General features: G+C 35.3%; 1 protein-coding gene across 4 annotated transcripts in view; it reads right to left on the bottom strand.

Annotated features, from left to right (window-relative positions):
- Window positions 1–26750, bottom strand: part of slit1b (slit homolog 1b (Drosophila)) — a 94718-nt gene that overhangs the window by 55291 nt on the left and 12677 nt on the right. For all 4 annotated transcript variants that reach the window (XR_012397418.1, XR_011008164.2, XM_009296502.5 and 1 more), the window contains 9 exon segments: window positions 21476–21547; window positions 21113–21184; window positions 18822–18893; window positions 8504–8575; window positions 7513–7584; window positions 7287–7358; window positions 5605–5768; window positions 4820–4964; window positions 559–630 (listed from right to left, as the gene is read on the bottom strand). Coding sequence is in view for 2 of the 4 variants with exons in the window: in XM_009296502.5 (XP_009294777.1) it covers window positions 559–630; window positions 4820–4964; window positions 5605–5768; window positions 7287–7358; window positions 7513–7584; window positions 8504–8575; window positions 18822–18893; window positions 21113–21184; window positions 21476–21547 (813 nt within the window). In the remaining 2 variants the exon portion in view is untranslated.

Below are 26750 nucleotides of genomic sequence, written 5' to 3' on the forward strand. Positions count from 1 at the left end.
TTGGAAACGATATAGTAACTTAATTCAGTATAGTCTAGAGGTTTGGTTTGATGGTTGTAGTGTGAACGGTCTAGGAGGAGATGCGTTCTTAAAATAGTCTAAGAGGAAGAAGACGTAAGAATTATAAGTTTATGCAGTATAAAAGTATGTTGACTTTCTCAAGCCACCATAATAAAAGTATCAGCAACTTTCGCTTCACACACACCTGACTTTAAAGTGTTACCTTTACAAAAAAAAAAAAAAAACCTCAAGAATTGTGTTGTTTCAGCTCATTTTAAATAAGAAGTTTGAACAAGCAGTAACATAATTATCTTTGAGTGTATAAATAAGCAGCAAAATAGCGGTTTATTTAGCTAAAAGTTTATTTTAATGGTTAATTGTACATTAGAATAAGGTGTGATCCTCTTCTTTAATGCTCTAATGAGGTAAAAAGACTTCTTGAGTGCCCTGATTGTTATAAAATGAGCTATACATATTCAGTTTTGGGTGAACTGTCCCTTTAAACCTACAGTTATGTGTGGTGCTATTTGGTGATTGTGTTTTGCTATCCTCACTCACATTCTCCGCAGTCTCTTGTAAGAGGAAAACGCTCCCGGAGGTACAGATTTGATGCCGTTCTGCTCCAGTCGTCTGGAAAACAGAGAAACATTTGTAGTTTAGCAGAGCTGCTAGTAGAGTCTATATTATTGCTTTATTACTAGAGGCACATGGTTAAAAACACAGATGTCTGCAGATTTTTGAGCCCAGCACTCAATCGATTTATTTACAATACTTATGTACAGTTGAAGTCAGAGTTTTTCGCCCTCCTGTGAAATTGGATAATATTTGACTATTTTGCAAGACACTAGCATTCAGCTTAAAGTGTCTCGAAACCAGTGGCGTAGCGCAAAATGCAGAGGCCCCCCTGCAGGGATCGCTGACGGGCCCCCTGATAAAGGGGGGGGGGGGGGGAGATATGTCATACGTCAATTTGCATATGACTGGCGTCATCACGTTCTACCGTTTCTGTTTAACAGCCTATGGTTAATAAAGGGGTATTTATAATTGCACTACACTTTATATAAGCATGTTTATTTAACTAAATGTATTGCTGTTTGAATACAGTATGTTATTATAGATGTGTAGTGAATGTGCAGTAATCTCTCATATGTAATAAACTCAGACAAGTTCAGAAACTGTCACTAATATCTGTGATTGTGAACAAGAAAAGAATAAACGGTCCAATTAAATTGTTCAAATAAAGTAGAAGTAGATCGGTTTGACTGTACAAGGGAAATACCTTCACACTGCCTGTGCTAAATTATTTGTCGTCGGTACGCAGAGGGGTGATCTGCTCTCGGGCTGCAGGTGGGAGAGGCTGCTGTATGAGGACTGACTGGACCGCCTGTCAGTGCTGTGAGGCGGGGGAGGGGCCGGCGGCATCACACGCAGCTCGTTGAGAAGAGTAGGGACGGTACAGTATGGACAAATGACAGTCTAAAAAAAATCTCCAATAACACACAAAAAAAGTCGCTAGATTTGTCGCTAAGGGGGTCTGAAAAGTTGCTAAATTTAGTGACAAATTCGCTAAGTTGGCAACATTGTCGGCAAGCAATCAGAATGAAGTAGTCCACCGCTTGAGAGGTGTTCAGAGAACACAGACGTGTGAACTTTGGTTCCAACCACAGTTGTTCCCAAGAGTTTGATTATTGCGTTCGCCGGTGGATTTTAAATTATTGAAAATCACGACGACGTGGGGCCCCCTAATCATGCGGGGCCCCCCCGCGGTGCGTGCCCTGCGGGCCCGTCCGCTACGCCACTGCTCGAAACACCAAAACACATAAGAAGTTTGTTGCAACGATCTTGATGAAATCCGTTACCTCAGAGATTTTTCCATCTCAGGGACACCATTAAGGTAAATTACAGAAGGACTTTCATGCAAGTGGCCACAGGTGGTGCTTGTAAATGACGTCACTTGCAGAGGAAGCTTTTCATCTCGTTTTACGCATGAACAACTAAATGAATGCTTAGGTCTGTTTAACTGACTACATTTTGATTAAATCACCCTATCGATGTTGTAAACAGTAAATTATGAAAATGGTCACATCTTCTGACGTTTTCAGTGGCTGAAAAACACATGTAGCCTATTCGTAAAATAACGCTTTGTGTGTTAAAATAAACACTGCAAACATGGTTTCATCCCTACAGCATGCAAAAGCAACTCCAACACTGATTCAGGTTTGTACAAATCTACATTTGTTGACGGACAGTTTTGACTACCTATTGTAATTTTTAGCCAGAAATTTTTAATTGGATGAACATTTTTTAGTCCTATTCTCTACCAAGAAAATAAAAATACATATAAATACTAAGGGTGTAACGATACACGTATTCGTATTGAACCGTTCGGTACGAGACTTTTGGTTCGGTGCACATAACAAACCGAACGATTCAGACTAATATCTAAGAAGATAAAAGAGAATAAGTATACAAAATATAATGTTTTCATTGCAACAACGTTCAACAAGGCATCTCAAATGACGTGACAAGCTTCCCCGCCCACCTTCAAACACTACTCCAGTCAGGCACAGGCTGCCTTAGCTCTCGATAACGTTAATGTAATCCTCCTATAACCAACAGTGGATCTGGCATTTGGAAACACTTTGGTTTGGGTACATTTATAGCTGTAAATATGAGACAGGGCTCGAAATTGCGACTGTTTTGGTTGCATATGCGCCCGAAATATTATCTATGCGATGTCAAAATATATTTGGGGAGTGCATAAAATTGATATTGTGCGACCAGTTTTCACAGCAAAATGTTCACCACGTGCACGGAATTAGGAGGCATTCACATATTAACCTAAAAATGCCAAACGCAGTGCATCAGGAATGGGTTAAAACATTTGACATGTCAACTTGCAGTAAACAAAGCCCGCAATGCTTCCCCCATCTTCAAGCTCTTCTTATTGGCCCACTGCGCTAGAACAGAACGCGAATAGATTGGTTAATATCAGCTGTCAATCACTCAGTTCCAATGACAGGGAGCTACAGCCGTGAAAACTTAAAGGTCTGGATACAAGAGAATAAAAACAACACTGACAAATTTAGTTTTAGAAACCACCTAAAGTTACAAATAATGGCACATCTGATTAATGATCATGTAATGAATGTCAATCCAGCATTTACGCTTTTCCAAGAGTGGTTAAAAGACTTCCAGTGTTTAAAGCCCCCTGTGAAAATGACTAAAGCCATTCACTGTAAAGCTGGTGGGATGGAGTTTTCAGGTAACAGTGTTTGTCACTGAATCTACACATTTTAAGCAGGAGATGTTCTAACAATATTTAATCCTTCATTTAATCGTCATGATGCTATCAATGGTGTGATTGATACCGCGTTCACCATCGCTAAAGAGGATGCATTCACTTAGATGAAACTAATATTGCAGCTCATGAAAAGACTGTTACTGCTATCAAGATGACGTATGCAAATAATAACCTATATGTCAATATCATCTGTGCAATATCAGACACCACCCGTGAGAACACAGCAGTATTATTCAACCCAAGCTCATTTTGAAAACCTAGCCACACTGACGTTTCTAGAGACCGTGATTTACGTGGCCGGAGGTACATATGGCCGCATTTGGTTTTTTCGAGCGAACACTGCGGGGCGGTGTGACGCCGCTCCTCTTCTTCGCGCTTGCCGGCTGCAACGGCTCACTCACCTCTGTGTGGAGGGCTTTGCCGATGCAACCAGTTTGCCCGCTTAGCTCATGGTGTTACATCGGCGGAGCGGAGGCCCGGAGGAGGAGCCAACCACGGCGACGTTCGGGTCCGGGGAAGAGCGGTTCCAGAAATCAGGTAAGATGAAAAACACAATCCAAAAAATTTAAAGCGAACGAGTTCATAACTGGGCGCGAATGCGGCAAATCCGCAAACTCTGTCAAAATCGGAAGAGGGCTTTTGCTTTTCTTTTCTAGACGGCTTTTATAAATTGTCACTTGGGTTTAGGGAAGGAGGAGGAGGGCGGCTGGGTCAGCCGGACAGACGGTCGCTCGACAGCGGCCTCCGGCGGCTTTTCGCGTGAGAACATCGCGGGCGGGAACGACGCAAAAAAGCGAGGCACAGCGGCCTCTCGCGGATTCGCGAAAACAAATACTGCACAAATACGTACCTCCCGGGACGTATTTCGCAGTCTCCAGAAACAACTGCGGGGCTACGTTTCCACAATGAGCCTGGGTTGGTTTTATTGTTAACTAATAATAGGGCCGGTAAATTAAAATCAGAGAAATCCTCTGTCTTTTTTTCTTTTTTTGCCGTATCGAAAACATACTAAAGCGTGACACCACTGTGTCGCATCAAACTGAACCGTGATTTTTGTGAACTGTTACATCCCCAATAATTACATTTACTTTAATCCTTACTATCACAGCAATAAATGTTTCTAAAGAGAATTACCTACTGCACCTTTAACTAGGTTATATAGTTAAAATAGGTTAATTAGAGTTAAATTAACAAAAAATTAGGCAAGTTATTATATAATAATATTTTTTTCTGTAGATTATTGAGAAAAAATATATCTTAAATTTTGTCTTTAAAATGGTGTTAAAAAATTAATAACTGCTTTTATTCTAGCCGAAATAAAACAAACAAGACTTTTTCCATAAGAAAAAATATTATCAGACAATCTGTGAAAATTTCCTTGCTCTGTTAAACATCATTTGGAAAATATTTTAAAAAGGAGAACAAATTTTGAAGGGAGCTAATAATTCTGACTTTAACTGTATATATAAACATATATATAGTTATACACTAATATGAATATATACAAACACTCACATCTCAGTCATACTCTCGGGCATGTTTGCTGGAATTGCCGTCAGACCTTTTCCTCGACAGTCCACAATATTGTTGGTGCAGGAGCACATGGGCGGACAAGAGCCGGACGCAAGACCACACGGCTGAGGACTGGAGTCCAGAGCACCTCAGGGAGGAAAATACAACATTGTAATGAGGTGTGGTTGGATTCAAATGCCAGAGTCAGGCAGGCAAAGGTCAAAACAGGTGCAAGTGGTAACATGAAGGTAATCCAAAAGAGAAATGGAAGTCACAGGCAAAGAGGTCGAGGCAGGCAGCAAAGCAACATAAACAGTGAACAGACAAACCAAGGTCAAAAACATGGCTAGGAACAACAGGGAAATGCTTTGTGAAGATCACTGCAGATGTCTCTGTGTGTGCTGTATTAATAATCAGAGTCTTCACGAGCTTCAGCTGTGTGTGTGTAATAAACAGGTGATCTGGAACTGATGTGTGAGTGCAGTGTATGATGGGATTTGTAGTTCAGTTGAATGACAGGGACTGCTCTCTAGCAACCTACAAGGGTTACACTGCTAGTGATCATAACAAACATCTTATATTACTTATATATTGGGGGGGGGGGGTATATAGAGGGAAAAATAATTCAGGAGGGCTAATAATTCAATTGTATGTCGGTTGTATATCATTCTAGCTTAAGCACAAGGACAAATGTTTTAAATGAACCGTTTTCCATTTTAAAAGTATTTTTTTAATTAGGAAAAGTAAAGTAAATGTACAAATAAAAAGTGAAAAGTGCGCAGGTGTACCAGCGCAGGTGAAGTCCTTCTTCTGCAGCTCTGCCAGGTTAAGTCCGTGCAGGTGCGCTGGAGAACTGCACTGGGTGTAAAGACCGAGCGCTGGCCTCTGCCGGAGCCACTGAGAGAGCCACGACAGGTGACAGTCACAGCGCAGAGAGTTCCAGTGCAGACGGCTGACAACACACACACACACACATGAAAACTCCACAAACACTCCAGGATTCTGATGCAATCCTCAATGAAACAAACAAAACTTTACAATAAACAGGGCTCCCACGTTTTTATGAACAGCAAATTCAAGGACTTGTAGCACAATGAAAATCCTCACTGTACTTAACATTTCACTTACACTTAAAGGGTCACGAAACACTAAAATTCAATTCAACTTAACTCAACTCAATTCACTTCAATTAAATTTAATTTAATTTAATTTAATTTAATTTAATTTAATTTAATTTAATTTAATTTAATTTAATTTAATTTAATTTAATTTAATTTATTTTAATTTAATTTAATTTAATTTAATTTAATTTAATTTAATTTAATTTAATTTAAAATAAATAGTGCAGAGCTGCGGCAAAATAATGAATAAAAAGAGTGAGGCTATTGTCAAATAAATAAATAAATGAAAAAAGTGTGACTGCTGAGAGTGCAAGCAGTTAGGGACTCTGGCCCTCGCAGCCAGGAAAAAGGACTGGCGCACCGGGAATTCTCCCAGTCATCCCGATTAGCCAATCCGGGCCTGGTTGTGTATGATTTTTGCCATATTTTGTGACGGGATAGTCTATACACACACACACGGCTTTATGGCGCTACCAACCAAGTGCATCTAAGTTACACAGAAATGCAGAGTTTTTTTTCTCCCATTTACCGTGCGTATTTCACAAACTAACTGACTAATTTTTATTTTTTATTTTTATATTATTATTATTATCATCATCATTATCATTATTATTATTATTATAATTATTATTATAATTGTTATTATTATTAATAATATCATTATCATTATTATTATTATAATAATTATTATTATTATTATAAATTTTATTATTATTATTATTATTATTATTATTATTACCATTATCATTATCATTATTAAAATTATTATTATCATTATTTTATTATTATTATTTTATCATTATTATTATCACTATTATTATTATTATTATTATCTTAATATTATTATTATCATTATTATCATTATCATTATTATTATTATTATTAAAAGTATTATTATCATCATTATCATAATTATTATTATTATCATCATCATTATTATTATTATTATTATTATCTTATTATTATTATCTTATTATTATCATTATTATTATTATAATTAATATTATTATTATCATTATTATTATTATTAATATTAATATTATTATCTTATTATTATTATTATTATTATTATTATCTTATTATTATCTTATTATTTTCATTATTATTATTATTATTATTATTATTATTATTATCTTATTATTATTATTATTACTATTATTATTATTATCATTATCATTATTATTATTATTAGTAGTAGTAGTAGTAGTAGTAATAGTAGTAGTATTAAAAACGAACAAAATAAATCTGTCCATTTGTTACTAAAAAAAAATCAGCAATCAGAATCATCATGAAAATGAAGATCAGCGCATCACTAGAAGAAATGTAACAAAAAATGGATCAGGACTTACAATGTTCGTAATTTGGGCATGTGGTTAAAACTGGAAATGGGGATTGCACTGATGTTGTTGTTGTTCAGAGTGCTGTGGAGAAGAACCAGCAGAAAAAAAAAATCATGTTGTATATAGGCCAATAAAATCCATATACACTGCAAGTGTACTGTACGAGCAATAAATAATGCATATTTTAATAAATTACTAATTTACATGCATGAACACAGAAACAGTGAGTACATACAGGACCTCCAGGACCCTCATGGCTCGAAACGCTCCGTCTTCAATGCAGCTGATGTGGTTTTTATCCAGCTGTCTGAGATCGGACACAATGCTTGGATCATTCATTCATTCATTGATTCATTCAATCATTTCCAACTATTACGACATGTTTTACGCAGTGGATGCCTTTCCAGCTGCAACCCAGTATTGAGAAACACCCATACACTCTCAAATTCACACACACTCATACTCTATGGCCAATTTAGTTTATAAATTGCCCTTTAGCGCCTTTGTTAGTTCGTTGGATCACACTTAAAACCGGAGCACCCGAAGGAAACCCACGCCAACACAGGGAGAACATGCAAACTCACCCAGCCGTGAACCAGCGACCTTCTTGCTGTGAAGTGACAGTGCTAACCACGAAGGTCTTCCTCTTGTCACATTTGATTAATTTGTGTGTGTATTTTAGAGCACATTTGATCTAAATTAGATTTATATAAATCCCCATTCCAGCACCAAACTGCACATATTTATTCATATCTGTATTCTGAAGGGTTTTACTAAAGGATTTGCAATTTAACAATACACAATTTGGCTGATTATCTACATTTTATTCTACAAAAAAATAGATTTATTTTCTAGCTGTATATTTTCTGATTATTATAGGCTGATAAAAAGAGATTCCCACTTTTACTGTCAAAATTCATTTAAAATAAAAACGTTTTTTTTTGTGCTTTTAATGCATATAATTGGCATATATCTATTAAAATTAGGCCTAATTTGAATATTAGAACTTGAAATTAGAAATGTCAACTGACCCAGCTGAGGCTCAAATCAGTGACCTTGCTGTGAGGCGATCGTGCTACCCACTGAGCCATGTTATAATATACAATTTTACAAGGCCACATTCGCTTATTTTTTAATCCAATTCACCCATTTTAAACCCATTTCAATCCAATTGGTCAATTTAAAATGAAAAATTAAATGTTTAATGAAATGAAAGTGTAACTCACAGGTTTTTGATGTCTGTAGCTCCTCTGAATGCTCTTCTTGGGATCATCTGGATGTTATTTTCACTCAAATCCCTGATTAAAGAGTTTATAGGTTTATTAAGAGAGTTCAATCCATGCACAACCCATCAAAATGTAAAACATCATTCCCAATCAAACATCCCAATGTCTTATAGACTAGTGGACGAATCTTAATTATGTCTCAAATAATTACTTCAGATAAATACAAGTAAACACCCAGAAAGAGTATAGAACTAAACAATTATTTTTGTCTTTTTTGATGCCTTGATTCTGTACAATATTCAAAACTTTGCAGTAAAGATTTTTCTTAAGTAATTATTTAAATTAATTAGATTAGCAATAAAATCTCTCATTTACTTAAAGGTTGGCATGAGATCAGTTTTAGTTATAGTTATTTCCCCTGGAATGTCTTACGCATGTATTACACTCAAATATACAGGCCAGATTGACCCTTTTTATCATTTATGTTGATTATTTTGAACCTAGCATTTGCACTATTACAGTATATTGAAAGAAACCGCATTTATTAACTCTATTATTAACAACATTGTTAGCCCTTACCTGTTTTATTTGAGGTGGTCCTGTTATACTTATAATCTGAGCTTATATAATTAAATATTAAACAACCAATCAATCAATTAATTTGTTTTTAATAGATATTATTATGTATGTATGTATTTAATTTATATTTATTAATGAAAATAAAAATTAACAATGTTAAAAAAATCTTAAAGGTAAAAAAGACAATTGTGTTCACATTTATGTCTCAGATGTTAGTGACAGAGATGTGCTCTTTGCAGATATTTGATCAATCAGTCATATTAGATTAGATTAGATTGGATTGGATTAAATAAATCAATCAATCAATTAGGCAACCAATCAATCATCCAGTTAATCAGTCCATCAATCAACCAACCAACTAATCTACCAACTAACCAAGCACCAATCAATCAACCATCCAACCAACCAGTCAACCAATCAACTATCCAACTAGTCAACCCATCAACCAACCAACTTGCTAATCAATTTATTAATCAATAAATAAGGGAAACAATCAATCAGCCAGTCAGTTAATTAGTCAACCAACCAAACAACCAACCGAGCATCAATCAATATCAATCAATCAATCAATCAATCAATCAATCAATCAATCAATCAATCAATCAATCAATCAATCAATCAATCAATCAATCAATCAATCAACAAGCCAGTCAAACAATTAACCAATCAACCAATTAACCGAACGACTAATCAACAAATCAACTAATCAATCAATTAATTAACCAACCAATCAACTAATTAACTAACAAGCCAGTCAACCAATTAACCAATCAACCAATTAACCAACCAACTAGTCAGCTAATCAATTATTCAATCAACCAATCAATTAATTAAGCAATCAATCAGGCAAAAAATGAATCAGCCAGTTAATCAGTCAATCAGTCAACCTATCAACCAATCAACCAACCAATCAGCCAATCAATCAATCAATCAACCAACCAATTAACTAGCCAACCAAGCACCAATCAATCAATCAATCAATCAATTAACCAATCAACCAACCAACCAATTTATTAATCAATAAATCAGGTAACCAATCAATCAGCCAGTTGGTCAGTCATTCAGTCAACAGATGAACCAATCAATCTACCAACCAACCAACCAACCAAGCACCAACCAATTAATCAGGCAACCAATCAATCAGCCAGTTAGTCGGTCAATCAGTTAACCAACCAACCAATCAATCCACACTTTAGATAAATGAGAACTCAGACATTTCTAATTGGATTCAGGAGGGAAGCTTTTCTCTACTGGTACTCCATATGTAACGCTTTTTTCTAGCTTTTTTTCAAAAACCATTATGTCTCTTCACTTTTCATTAACAGCTCATACTGTATAAGATACATTTTGTTGAATCTGAGCACAGTTTAGGACATTCCTGAGTAACAGTGGATCTGTGATGACTTTTACACACAAAAATAAAAGCAAATTTCTGATGTGTTGAGAAATAAACCGAGCCTCGAAACGGCAGTCAAATGTTTCATATCTCGTCAAGCAAAACAGCCAGTTAACAAAAGAACATCTGGATTCCTAAATGTCATTACATCTGTGTTTCCCCCTCCACATGTGAAAGCCAGCGCTGACCTTTTCCTAATGCATGTGTTTTTTTACTGAAATTGCAAACTGTAGTTAAGTTCCCGCAATCGGTTCAAGCTCCAGTCAACATCTGATCAAAGTGTTTCCTGGACGCACAAAGAGCTCTGCAAATTAAAGCTCATTTTCTTAGTTTAAAGAGTACAATGCAGTGAAACGCTAAAAGCTAACGGCATGACATTAGCTTGCTCTGCCGCTATTTCCTGTAAAAGCCAATAATACAGACACACAGTACTGAGAAACTGCATTAAGAGAATATGCACTCAAAATCTCAGAATTTTACTGGATTTATTATTTTATTTTTGTTTATTTGATATATTTAACTCGGTGGGTGCTCACTGATCAACACCACAATAAAATACACAATACAATCAATTTTAGCCGTTGTAGCTAACTGTGGCTTATTTACAAAGCCACAGTTAGCTACAACGGCTAAAATTGATAGATAGATAGATAGATAGATAGATAGATAGATAGATAGATAGATAGATAGATAGATAGATAGATAGATAGATAGATAGATAGATAGATAGGTAGGTAGGTAGGTAGGTAGGTAGGTAGGTGATAGATGGATGGATGGATGGATGGATGGATGGATGGATGGATGGATGGATGGATGGATGGATGGATGGATGGATGGGCGGGTGGACGGACGGACAGAAAGACAGACAGACAGACAGACAGACAGACAGACAGACAGACAGACAGACAGTTAGGTAGGTAGGTAGGTGATGGATGGATTGATGGATGGATGGATGGATGGGCGGGCGGACGGACAGAAAGACAGACAGACAGACAGACACACAGACACACAGGTAGGTAGGTAGGTAGGTGATAGATGGATGGATGGATGGATGGATGGATGGATGGATGGATGGATGGATGGATGGATGGATGGGCGGGCGGACGGACAGAAAGACAGACAGACAGACAGACACACAGGTAGGTAGGTAGGTAGGTAGGTAGGTGATAGACAGATAGATAGATAGATAGATAGATAGATAGATAGATAGATAGATAGATAGATAGATAGATAGAGATAGATAGATAGATAGATAGATAGATAGATAGATAGATAGATAGATAGATAGATAGATAGATAGATAGAATGATGTATAGATAGATAGATGGATGGATGGATGGATGGATGGATGGATGGATGGATGGATGGATGGATGGATGGATGGATGGATGGATGGATGGATGGATGGATGGATGGATAGATAGATAGATAGATAGATAGATAGATAGATAGATAGATAGATAGATAGATAGATAGATAGATAGACAGACTAATAATGTTTTTGTCTGAACTAGCAGCAGCAGCTATCATTTATCAGACTAACGTCCCGCATGCCTTATTTGAACAAATGCACCTAATTGGTGGTGATTCTTGACCATTTTTTTACCTAATTTAGTCATTTTGACCCAGATATAGACTCTGTATAGGGGTTTATGGGTTACATTTGCATTCTAGGGTTCACTGACCTCGTTTGTCACTCATGTAAATATAATGAATAATTTCTGCTTCAAAGAGCAAGCAGATTTCACTGTCTGAACGCTGGTTAGGGGTCGACAGAGGAAACTGAAGAGAAAAAAGAAGAGATTCAGAGATTCGATTCAGCTTCAGCTCAAACATTTACTATTCAAGAGTTAAGCCACAGTTATGTGGTCTGTTACTGTATTTTAAAGCTGCACTGTGAAAATTACTGTATATTTTACAGTAAAAACATATTATACAGTAAATCAGGGGTGCCCAAACTTCTTCTTGGGAAGGGCAAAAACACAAACAGGACTGAGGGTGGTGGGCCAAAGCTAAATATACCAAATTGCATTACATGAAGTTGCCATGGTAATTTCCTAATTTAATTATATCAAGAAATATATGACAAATAATTTAATCATATCAATATTTATATATTACATTTTATAATGTACTCTCATTTATAACAAGCTTTTTGGGTTTTTTTTGTAGCTCAGCAATTAAACAAACAAATTAAAAGTTATGTAATACTACAAATGACCATCTCTGTTTCAGGGACTCACCCTAACCTTCCCCATCATTTGTCCTTCTCTTCTCTGATTGGTTGGCGTGCCAAATCAAAGGTTATCATCTGCCAACTTTGGCCCGCGGGCCAAGCATATACACATATACAGCAAGATTTTTTTACAGTAACATTTTTATTTTCACATTTACATCTTGTCTTACTGTAAGTTATGCGGTATGTTACCGTATTTTAAGGTTGCATTGTGAAAATTTTACAGTAAAGATTTACACTTCTGTAAATACATACTGTATGCAGCAAGTTAAATGGTGATGTAACAATAACGTTTTCCGAATAGCATCTGTATTTTACTGTAGGACAGTTGTAGCAAATGTTACCGTAAAGCTGCATTGCTAAAATGGCTGTATATTCTACAGTAAACATATACAATTCTGTACATACACATGCAGTAAGACAAATGGTGCATTAAAAATAACATTTACATATTCGCATTTACATCTGTATTTTACTGTAGGACAGCTATGCGGTATGTTACTGTATTTTAAAGTCTCATTGTGAAAATGGTGGTATATTTTATAGTAAAAGTGTACAATACTGTAAATACATATGCAGCTAGGTTAATGGCGCTGTGAATGTGAATACAGTATTTTTGCTGTAATTGATTTACAGTAAGTTACTGGCGAACTGTTGACGGTAAGTTACTGTAGATTCAACTAATAGTTGTTAACAGTGTAGTTTTAAACACTGAATCAGTGATCCTTCATTCATTCATTCATTTTTCTTTGGCTTATTTATCAGAGACCGCCACAGTGGAATGAACCACCAACTATTCCGAGATATGTTTTACACAGCAGATGCCTATCCAGTCGCAACCCAGTACTCGGAAACACCAATACACTCTCCTATTCACACACACACACATACACTAAGTCCAATTTTGCTCACCCAATTTACTCATAGCGCATGTCTTTGGATTGTGGGGGAAACCGGAGCAGCCGGAGGAAACCCACGCCAACACGCTGAATCAGTATACAGTAGGTAAAGTCATCCATTCAGGGCAGCGTTGGGTCAACAAGCCAACAACGCAGGAATGTGTGGGAGTGCAGAAAGAGGCTTATAATGGGTGCGAACAAATAGTTACGGACAGCTGTGTTTGCTTGTTATTTGCGTGTTTGTTCATGCCGTTTCACATGTTTCCTCATTAGCGAGTTGCCATATGGACGCGACGCGTTCAGTCAATCTGCCTGCGAAAACCCCCATCAGCCCACACACACACACATGCCTTCAGGGAAACACGTCTGCGCTTATAAATGAAATTCATAATATCTTTTTTTTTTTCCCCTCAGAGAGACACCCGGGATTGTAGACCTCAGGAATATTGCTTTATGATAATGTGGGTCATGGCAGACACGTTTATTTTCTTCGTGCCTGAATTTTGTGCCGTGCAATTAAACCGAGCAAGACGTAGTTCATTAAAACAGGTAATAGTCAGAGATACTCAAAGGTTTGTTAGACGTTAGCTTTTAAATGCTAATTGGCGCCATGCTGGCGTTCTCCACGCACAATTAATTACCGCAGTTAATTAAGAGCGGAAATAGCCGGGGTGATCGCTAATTATGATTGATTTCCAATTTGTATGTAGATTTCTGTCTTCAACTCTGTCGCTTTGCGTAGCAGAGATGTTTCATTTGCGCTAACCAGGTGTGAACTTAGCTAAGTGTGTAGGTGTGAGCAAGTGTGTGTGTGTTATGAAACAATAGCGATTACAGAAATTACTAATTATTCCCCAGTCTTCTAGAGTCAAGAATTGTGTAGTGTGAATTGCTAGGCAAAAACCCACTAAACTGCATATTTTACCTGATTATACCGCGTTGTCTTAACAGCTGCTCAATGTATTTTTACATGGACTCTACTTAAAGTTTAACCATTAAAACCATTCATTCAGGGAAAATTGAAATATATAAGTCATGTTTAAAGGTCTCATGAAATTAAAATGAAGTTTTTAGATGTTAGCATCTGTATTGTGCATTTTTAAGATATCTATAAGCTAGTCCACACGAAAACACTGACAAAATTCATGTTTAGAAGATGTAAAACGGATATAAACATGTAAAGTTTGTAGTTCATCGCTTCCGCCCAAATGGATTGACTGTTTTATCCACGTCAACAATTATTATTATTATTATTATTATTATTATTATTATTATTATTACTGTTTTTATTAATATTATTTTTTTATTATTATTATTATTTATTATTTATTATTATTATTATTAATATTATTATTCAAATCTTCTGACCAATCAATGCTCTCTAGTGTCTGACAATCCCCGCCCCCTTAAGGACGCTTCTTATTTGCTTTTCATTTGATGCACTTGAACTCAAACACTCTCACTGGCAGAGCTGTAATAAAACAAAACCCCATTGGCTGTTTTTTTAAAGGGGGAGGAGCTACATTATGCCCTGCCCTCTAATTGTTTCGGTTTAGATTACGTCAAACTTCGAAGAAAATGCTCAGTGTCTAGAAAAATATCAAGTCAAATATTATTTACAGTCTTCATGGCGAAGATAACATAAATCAGTTATTAGAAATGAGTTATTCAAACTATTATGTTTAGAAATGTGTTAAAAAAACTTCTCTCCGTTAAACAGAAATAGGGGAAAAAAATAAACCGGGTATATATATATATATATATATATATATATATATATATATATATATATATATATATATATATATATATATATATATATATATATATATTTTTTTTTTTTTTATATATATATATATATATATATATATATTTATATATATAATTTTTTTTTTTTTTTTTTTTACTTCATAAGGAGCTGAACCCCTGAAAATGAAAAAACCCCTGAAAATGAAAATCCTAAAATCATCCCTGACTAGAAACAAGACATAAAACTTTACGTAAGAAATGAATTTATTTTGCAGTGCTATTTACTATTACTATTTACATGTAAGACAGACAGTTTTGTATCATTTTTTGAGCTTCGCAATTGTATCCAGCAAAAAGAAAACCAACGAAACCTCCTGACCTCTGTAGAAATGAGCTCGGGGTATCCTGGAAACTGTCTTTAATCACAAATGTTTGCCAAAGAAGTTCAGTTTTAAAGCGGGCCAACATCCAGAGGTGAAGCAAACACAGCGCTCAAACCCTGCAAATATTACACTCCAGACCCTTTATTTGAAAACCCTTCAAAGACAACTTGAAGAAAAGAGACCCTGAGTTGAGGAAAAAAAACGTGGGATCTGAGATAGAGCATGCTGGTTTCGCCTCTGTAACCTGTCGTCTTTCTTACACTGCTCTTTTTGTGTCTGTCGGACTGTTTGCTGAGGGATATTAAATGTTTTTTTTACATCAGAGAATCAATTCAGCTTCAATTCAAACACTCCTGAGTTAAGCTCTACTTGGCTGACTTGGCTACTTATGGCTGATCTGGTTTTAAATAAATAATAAATCTGGCTAGATCTGTTGTTTCTTTTTAATATGTTAATGTTAAAGGAATAGTTCCCCAAATTTAAATTACCCCATCATTTACTCTCCCTCAAAACATCCTTGGTGTATATGACTTTCTTCTGTCTGACTTTTATTTTGAAGCTTCAAAAAGGGAAGTCAAACTAACCCAACAGGAGGTTTTGTAACCCGTCGTCTATCTTAAACTGCTCGTTTTGTGTCTGTAGGTCTGTTTGCTGAGAGACATTAAATGTTAGCGAAGGTGAAACTCATTCGTCAGAGCTCAAAGACTAAGAAGAAACAGTGAACAGGGGGAAAATGAGTTTATGAGAAAGAATTTGCTGCCGACTGTTTACTCTTGAGCATTTTCATACTGTTATGCAAGTGTAAATAAATTGTTGATTAACTTGACATAAATAAATTAGTAAAAAAAAAAAAGTAATTTTTTTTATTTAATTTGTGCATAAATACTGCTAATCTCCCAAAAAACCCAATAATTCCAGCACTCCCAGTGATGATTTGTTTATATTATTATTAGTTTCTTTACTCTACAGTCTTATATTTTATGCATGATTCCTTACAAAATCCTCCCAATCAATCACAAATGATGAAATCCTTCCAAAAATATATATATATATTTATTTTTTTTGGTGGTTCAAAGTGAAAATTCATTGATATTTATTTATTTATTTATCAGGATCCCCATTAGACACTACCAAGGTAGTAACTATTCTTCCTGGGGTCCATCGAACATAACACAAAATTACATTAATACGTAACAACAAAGACCAATAAAAACATTAATATACAGAATTCATACATAACATCCAAATCAACAATCCACTTAATATTGTTCTATTAAATATTTTTTAAATTTTTTTTTAAACCTCATTTTACTTGTTAAAAAACATGTAATGTCTGATGGCAATTCATTCCATATTTTCATCCCTCTATACATTACAGTATGTTGCTTTGCATTAGTTTTTGAAATGGGAAGCAAAAAAATTCCTTTTAATGCATGCCCTGGTGTTAAAATGATGACTAACATTACTATATAAAAGTTGACAGTACAATACACTTGGAACTTTTGACACAGAAATATTTCTTATAAAACACAGCAGAGAAACAATTACCCTATCCTTCACCAATAACCAACCTAAAGTTTTATGCATTTTCATAATATTAACTCTTCTATTGCAGTGTAAAATGAGTCGTGCTGCTCTATTCTGGACTAACTGTAATTTATCTAAGTCTTTACTTGATGCACTCGACCATACCATTGGACAGTAATCTAGATAAGAAAGAACAATTGCCTGAACTATTTGAGAAATACAGTACTCTGGTAAAAATTCTACACTTAACATTCAACACACAAAAGGAGTATTGACAATATTTACTTATAAAGATGCATATAAATGAATGCAGTTGGTAGCAATAAGCTGTCTATTTTAGGATTATGCTAGTCCAGTCTGAAAATTAGCATGATAAAAAGCGATATGCTTATAAACCCAGAATAATAAGCACATTTTACACAAAATAATTCATTAGAACAGACTTTTTACCCTCTGTTTCTCTTTTTTCAAAATACTATTTCTTCCTAACCACTGCTAATAAACCTACGCGCTGATGCTAAGCTAATTATAGCACATGCAGAGAAATAGCATAACACAAAATAAAACATGATAATTCCTTTGCCAACTATGCATGATGCCAAACCAGTAAGCGATATGGGTGATTCTAAAATTGGGGGTATATTTTGCATCTCCAAGATAAACCTTTTATTATTTCTCTGAATCGAAAACTTTAATGACAGAGTTCTGAATAAATGGCGGATCACTCCGCTGTATCGATTCCAGATTAATAAAGGGATTAAGCCGAAAAGAAAATGAATGAATGAAGGAGTTTTGAATAAAAGCACAAGTTACATCAAGTAATCTTTAAAGTATATAGTCTGTATGTATTTAAGAACATTTTATCTTGAGAACTGAAGAAAAGGTATTCTATTAATCTATTTAACATTCATCAGGAGACGTCAAATAGACGTATTGAAGATCTATTGAAAGAAAAGGCGCTCTAAAAAAAGTCTTTCAGGTGTAAATACACAAATCAAACAAAAATGTATGTGTGCTATCAGGGTAGAGACTAGCTTAAGTGTTATTGCTAATGTTTTTGTCATATTTACGTTCCTATTTTAAAAAAAATTTGACTTAATTATGAAACCGCATGTAGATACTGCAGTTAAAGAATCTGAAATCATTATAGACGTACACTTACACAGTAGTATGTCAATTTAAAGTAAACTATTTCAGTCATACGTTTTTTTTTTTCTAAATTACCTTACATTAGCATGCTAGATAGGCTAAAAGCTGCTAATAAACACAGCATTTTAAAGAGAGAGCACATACCTACATTGTGTAAATCAGAGCAACTGCTCCTAATTATAGCTATAACTAACCTAAGCTTTTAATAAGGGGTTATTCCCTGCAAAATGTGCTTTTTTTTTGTGAATTCATTTATAGAAGTTTGGCAAATTAGCTGGATGCTAATATTGTTGTGCTGTTTTTTGTTTTTTTGTTTTTTGTCTTTGTCTTTTGTTTGATTGGGTGTTTCTATCATAGCAAGTATTTCCTGATAAATGCATGTAATGAAACAGTCACTCACAGTCTGGACAGAGCAGGGTTTTTCAGGAACAGGAGCTCTGGGAGTTGCTGGAGACGGTTTCTGTTGAGACGCCTGAGGAAAAACCGGGACATACGGCTCACAATTCAGGAAAACCAATTTGAAGATTACTTCCAAACCGAGAAAACATATTGACGCCATTATGGAGATGAATTTGTGCTAGTGTATATTTAGTCGCGCAAACTAGTGCTCAATTTATTTAGCAACTCTGGTACCTGTTATTGGGAAATATTAAAATGGCTTAAAGGGATGGTTCACTTGAAAATGAAAATTTACTTACTATTTAGCTACAGAGTACTACAGAGTTTGGTGTGTATTTAAAGTAACTTACTGGTCATTTTGGTTGACAGTAAGACTATTTAGACGCACTATAAATTGATAATTACAATTTACTGTAATATTTACAGCAACTGTCCATTATGGTTGCCAGCAAAACTGTAAATTTACAAAGTTAATGATTACAATTTACTGGCTATTTTGGTTGCCTGTAAGACCATGAATTTACTAAATGAATAAGTACAATTTACTGTACAATTTACAGCAACTTGCTGGCCGTTTTATTTGCCAGTAAGACTGTAAATTTACAAGCTCACTGTAAAATAATAGGTACAATTTACTGTACAATTTACAGTAATTTACTGTTCATTTTGGTTTCTAGTAAGACTGTAAATTTACAAGCATACTGTAAATTAATATAATTTACTGTTCAATTTACAGTAATTTACTGACCATTTTGGTTGCCAGTAAGACTGTAAATTTACAAGCTCATTGTAAAATAATAGATACAATTTACTGTACAATTTACAGTATTTTACTGTCCATTTTGGTTGCCAACAAAACTGTAAATTTACAAGCACATTGTAAATTAATAGGTACAATTTATGGTACAATTTACAGTAATTTACTGTCCATTTTGGTTGTCAGTAAGACTGTAAATTTAGACGCGCACTGTAATCTAATAATTACAATTTACTGTAAGATTTACAGTAATTTACTGACCATTTTGGTTGCCAAGAAAACTGCAAATTTACAAGCACATTGTAAATTAATAGGTACAATTTACTGTACAATTTACAGTATTTTACTGTCCATTTTGGTTGCCAGTAAGTCTGTAAATTTACAAGCGCAATGTAAGTTAGTAATTATAATTGACTGTACAATTTACAGTATTTTACTGTCCATTTTGGTTGCCAATAAGTCTGTAAATTTAAAAACGCAATGTAAGTTAGTAATTATAATTGACTGTACAATTTACAGTAATTTACTGTCCTTTTTGGTTGCCAGTAAGACTGTAAATTTACAAGCTCACTGTAAAATAATACGTACAATTTATTGTACAATTTACAGTAATTTACTGTCCATTTTGGTTGTCAGTAAGACTGTAAATTTAGAAGCGCACTGTAATCTAATAATTACAATTTACTGTAAGATTTACAGTAATTTACTGACCATTTTGGTTGCCAACAAAACTGTAAATTTACAACCACATTGTAAATTAATAGGTACAATTTACTGTAAAACTTACAGTTACTTACCGGCATTTTTGGTTGCAAGCAAGACTTTTTGTTGCCAAAATGGCCAGTAAGTTGCTGTAAAGTTTACAGTAATTTCTTTACAGTGTAACTTGTTGGAAACTTTTGAGTTTTTTTTTTTTTTTTTTTTAAGAAGATATTTTGAAGAATTTTGGAAACCTGTAACCATTGACATCCATAGTCGGAAGAACAAATACTATGGAAGTCAATGGTTACCAGTTTCCAACATTCTTCAAAATATCTCATATTGTGTTCCACAAAAGAAAGAAACACAAACAGGTTTGACACAAGTGTGAGGAAATGATGACAGAATCTTCATTTTTAGATCAACTATCCCTTTAATGTTTATTCAAAGTTAAAATGTTGAATATATGACCCCAAACTCGCTTAGTTTAGACATTATTTCACTCTCTTTATGTTTGAAGTTTAAGTTGAAATGCATGATGGGAACTGAATTATATAGCCTCAACAGACTGGATTCAAGTCATATTTTTAAAAGGTATGAGTTTAATTTTCAGTAATACCTCAGCACTGGATTTTATGTTTTAATTATCACTTAGAGGAGCAAATTAAAATCCTGTTAAATGTAAAACGGGAGTTAATTTTAAAAATGACCATCATTAATATTGCATTAGGGGCTCTGGGAGTCCTAATATTAGACAACTTAAACAGAACCTGCGGGTGAAATGCTAAAATGATCATGGTAAAGCTTGAGGAATGAAGAAAAAATAAAGAACTCACAGTCTGTCCAGCTCCTTCAGATCACTGAAGGCTCCCCTGTCAATGGAGACGATCTGGTTGTCCATGAGGTGCCTGTGTAGATTGATACAATAATTTAAACTATTCTACTATTACTATAAATAAAGCAATATTCAGAACAGAGATTACAAACAGATTCACAGATTCACCCACTGTACAAATATATATATATATAAAAAAAAACATCTATTTACTTGCTCATTGTTTGAATGTTAAATGTGCTCTTGGCTGCCTTTAGTCTGCCTCCTGGCTTTCTTTATGGGTTCTATTAAATTTCTGAACGTCTATACAGCATAAAATAAAACAATACTGAGGAGTATTAAGATTAAAAATAGAAATACATACAAAATTCGGAGGTGCTTCAGGCCAGCGAAGTCATCCTTGCCAATGTGCGTGAGGTTGTTTGCATTCAAGTCCCTTCAAAAATAATAAGAAAGATCAATCATAAGCAAGACATTAATCGCGACATCTCTATAATATATCTCTGATATATGCAGTAGAAGTCAGAATTATTGAGACGGGTCTGGATGCAGACTTAGTGCAGTGCAATCTGAGCTGCATCCAATCTGCTCACCTAACCCCACCTCTAGCCCCACCCATCACAGTGATGTCACTCACTCCATTGAGTGCATTGTGTCTGACGCTGCATCGCCGAGTGATGCAATCTCAGCTTGCATCATAAAGGCTGCATTCAGATATTATTGGAATTATTCGCCCCCCCCTGTTTATTTTTCCTACAATTTCTGTTTAAAATATTCTTTTTCAACACATTTCTGAACATAATAGTTTTAATAACTCTAATAACTGATTTATTTTATCTTTCCCATAATGACAGCACATAATATTAGACTAGATATTCTTCAAGATTCTAGTATACAGCTTAAAGTGACATTTAAAGGTTTAACTAGGTTAATTAGGGTAAAGGTAGGTTAATTAGGCAAGCCATTGTATAACAGTGGTTTGTTCTGGAGACAATCCAAAACTAATATTGCTTAAAGGGGCTAATAATATTGACCTTAAAATGTCCAGAGATGTATGAAGTACTAGAGACCCAGACTTAAGTAAAAGTACAAGTGCTCTATCAAAAAAGTGACTTGAGTAGAAGTTGAAGTGATCTTTAAGCACCATACCTAAGTGGAAGTATACTGAAGTATTCAACATTTTTTTCATTCATTCATTCATTTTCTTGTCGGCTTAGTCCCTTTCTTAATCCGGGGTCGCCACAGCGGAATGAACCACCAACTTATCCAGCAAGTTTTTACGCAGTGGATGCCCTTCCAGCCACAACCCATCTCTGGGAAACATCCACACTCACATTCACACCCACACCCATACACTACGGTCAATTTAGCCTACCCACTTCACCTGTACCGCATGTCTTTGGACTGTGGGGGAAACCGGAGCACCCGGAGGAAACCCACGCGAAGGCAGGGAGAACATGCAAACTTTTGCTATGGGGGAAGTATCAGCAACAAGACAAGGTAAAGACGTCAAAGAAAGCTCACTAATATCTTAATAGTCTGTCCCTGAACAGCATGAGATTAATTTAGTCTGCCTATACACTTTTTGGCACCAATGCACAGGCCGTATATATAGAAAACCTAAGAATTGGAAATCAAATCCATGAACACTATAGACCCAATCCCAATTCTACCCCTTACCCCTACCCCTCGTTTTGTGCGTAGGGGTAGGGGTGTCCCAGCTAAAATAAAAACTGCTTAATAATTATCTATAATCCCTAATCATAACTCTAGACAGCAGTCCCACAACATTCTAACACTCGATGACACTCGAATACCCTGTCAGTAATGTTTAGTGGCTGGGGATGAGCTTTAACCACTTAAACTCTGCTGCTATTTAGGGATTTCCGCCTGGATTTTGCCTACCCAAATTTAAAAGCTTCCCAAATCCACATGCAGAGGTGTAAATGCAAAAATTTGGTATCATTTTAAGGAAAACCCTTTGAATTTTCATAAAACACTATTGAAAGTGTTTAAAATAACTGTATATGTCGTCTGTGTTATAATAAACACCTAAAAAAAGAGGCAATTTTTGTATTTTTTTAATAAACTCAAGTTTGAGAGTGTATATTTTAGGGTCTGTGTGGTTTAGCTTTTAGTCTAATCATAGGAAAAAAGAAAAATGTCTCCACCATAATCTATGCAAAAGTTATTGTATTCCAACTGATGAGAGGTGCTGTACAAGCCACAGAGACTGATCCTTGTTTTCATATTTCACTATTCTTTTGTTTGATCAAACATAATTCACTGTGTTTGGACCACATCACATATAAAAGGATTACTTATGCACATCACCTCAAAAACAGAGGAGAATAGCCCTGATGGGCACAGCATAAGGTAGGAAATGACAGCTGTCTGTGCTATCTGGGGCTGCTTATTGATCATGAATGTATTGTTTACATTTCTGCGCCATGAAAACACCACAATTCATTCAACAACTGTTTGGCATTTGAATATAATTCAGTAAAAAGAATGCTAGAACTGTATGAGCACCGGCAAGAGCTTTCATTTGAGCTATAACTTGTACATGTGTCATATAAAAAAATATGAATATGAACCAATGTAAAATACCTATCTCGGGTATCCAAAATACTGTGTATTTAAGTGTACATAACTTTTATACAGTGGAATAAAAACCAAAGTGATGCATATGTGCATAAAATATAGATTCTACACTTTTAAACGAAACCACTTACGGGGGTCTGGTGCAACGCTAGCCCTTTAAATCTGAAAGCGAAAGTCGATGACGTCACGGACCCGGTACCGGGTCCGCAGAGTTTAAGTGGTTCAGTGTCTGCAATAATGTTAATGCTGTTTTTGATGTGTTTACATTGATGAATATGGCCACAGTGTAAATGCACAGTATAGTTACGAACTTATTGCCACATTAGATCGTTATAATAACATGATATATGCCTTCAGTGATTTCCTGAAGATCAATACCAAAGAATAGCGCAACTGGAATAACTACAGCAGTCGCGATCTGTGATCTCATATGAAGCAGGAGATTGTGATAACGTGTGCACGTGCTGAAGTGCTGTCCCAATTCTTGGGGGTAAATTTTAAAGCCCTTCCCCTTCACAGACTCGGTCCCAGTCATTCCCCTCACTGGCCAGCAGAGGCCATCATCACCGGACTACTGACATTACGTCATGCTCAGACACTGCTTGACACACACCTGCAGCACATTCCCTTGATCACCACACACTCACGTATAAGCAGCTCACACACACACACATCATTGCGAAGTCTTGTTCTGCCCCTGCAAACACTACTGAGCGTTTCTACTCCTTGCCTGCTTTCCCCGATGCTAACCTTGACTGTATATTTGCCTTGCCTTGCCTTGCCTGCCGCCTGTCTTTAACCCAGCCTGAATACCGACCGTGATCCTAGCCGCCTGCCTCTGACCCATGCCTGCTTTATCACCCTGTGTTTGCCTGCCGCCAGCCTATTGACTTAATACAACTGTGTTTGATGTGAGTTCGCACACTAGTAACATCTGTGTGCTCTTTACTAAACTCTGTTTAATAAACATACTGCAAATAAATCCCTCTGTATCAGACTCTTCGTTACATCACCCTTGGTTGTAAGGGGTAGGGGTAGAAAAATATTATTAATAAATAATTGTGCATCTAAAGGATGCTCTCTTCATTATTAGCGCGTGTAAATTTGTAGTGGAAATACACATTCACGCACACATGTAGACTAGTGTCGCCTGGGACATGGGCTGCAATGGCACTACTGTGGAAAAGAGCCCAGGTGTGACCAATCAGGGTGGTGGATGAGGTGCCTCTTTTAATCCTTTAATTAGTCCAGCATCTGCGACGACACTGGGACCATTACCATGGAAAATTGGACACAAAAGCAGCTTGATCTCTTCATCTCCTACGGTTTCTTTGAGAGATGGAAATAAGCAGCTAATAGCGCGTCACAGATTCATGTGGCAATACACAGCCTACATATAATCCATGCATGTACAAGGCTTTATTTTGAAGAGTTGGTAATCTTGAGAGAATGAATAATTGCATTTATTTAATCATTAACTTTTTCATATTTAATTAACTAGTAACCTTTGGGGTGGTTTTCTCGACTTATTTTCTCAGGGACACTCATTTGAAATATGCATGTGAACCATTTTGATATTATTAGCACTTTTACATGTGCAAAGGTTGAACAGCTTTAATGATTTACAACTCGTTTCCACCAGGGCAAAAGGCAAACGTTGGGTCTTCAATGTCAAATCAGTTGGAAGTGTTTTCAATGATAACAACTGTGTATTGACTTTGATGACCCGAGCAACATTTGTTCTGAGTGTGATGAAGATCTAATGAACACTGAATGCCAAATTTAATAATGTGTGATTTGGACTATTGTTAAATAATACGGTCAGATGGAATACTTGGTGGAGAATGCAGGCAAACTTTGAATGTATTTTTCCCCTCTTTGTTTTATGCCAAGTACAAATGCCATCATTTATACAGAGATTGAATTATTTTATATTTATTAACCCTTCCCTTAAAACCCTGATCACACTGCATACTATAAACATTGACTGTAATAAGCAGAAAGAAAATATAAGAGAGCAAAAAAAGCTGTCAAAAATGTATCGTTTTGGTAGAAAAATTAAAAAGTAAGACGGAGTAGAGTTGCTGGAAACAGGGTTGACAATTTAGCTTTGGATCTAGATGTTAGCTTCTACAAAAATGGACCAAATGCAATATTAAATGTTAAATAAATGATTCTGGTTCATCTAGAATCAGAAGTGATTGGTGAGGGGCAAATAGTGAAGATCCATTGGTACTTGTTTCAGAATGAGGAATTGGGTTGCAGGTTACAGGGATGACGCTGTATGTGTAGTCAAGTAGATGTATCTAGATTTGGAACCGGATGTTGGTTTCTAAAATATATCAAATAAATTGATTACATGTTCAATCACACTAGAATCAGAGATTGTGTAGTGATTGGTAGGGGGCAAGTATTAAACAGGCCAACTGTTACTCATGTTACAGTCCAATGAATAACCAAAAATAAATAAACTTATTATTTTTGAAGAAATTTAAATTTGGTTCCAGACAAGATTATAAATCAATAATGGCAAAATATATATGTGTATGCATGTATATATACAGTTGAATTATTAGCCCCCTGTTTAATTTTTTCCCCAATTTAAAGAGATATTTTTTACCACATTTCAAGACATAATAGTTTTAATAACTCATCTCTAATTACTGATTTATTTTATCTTTGTCATGATGACAGTAAATAATATTTGACTAAATATTTAACAAGACACTTCAATATAGCTTAAAGTGACATTTAAAGGCTTAACTAGGTTAATTAGGTTAACTAGGCAGGTTAGGGAAATTTGGCAAGTTATTGTATAATGATGGTTTGTTCTGCAGACTATCAAGAAAAAGTATTGCTTAAAGGGGCTAATAGTTTTGTCTCTAAAATGGTGTTTAAAAAATTAATATTTGCTTTCATTCTAGCCAAATTAAAACAAATAAGACTTTCTCCAGAAGAAAAAATATTATCAAACATACTGTGAAAATTTCCTTGCTCTGTTCAAAATAATTTGGGAAATATTATATATATTAGTG

Source organism: Danio rerio, chromosome 22 (assembly GCF_049306965.1).
Source record: "Danio rerio strain Tuebingen ecotype United States chromosome 22, GRCz12tu, whole genome shotgun sequence".
Taxonomy (NCBI): Eukaryota; Metazoa; Chordata; class Actinopteri; order Cypriniformes; family Danionidae; genus Danio; species Danio rerio.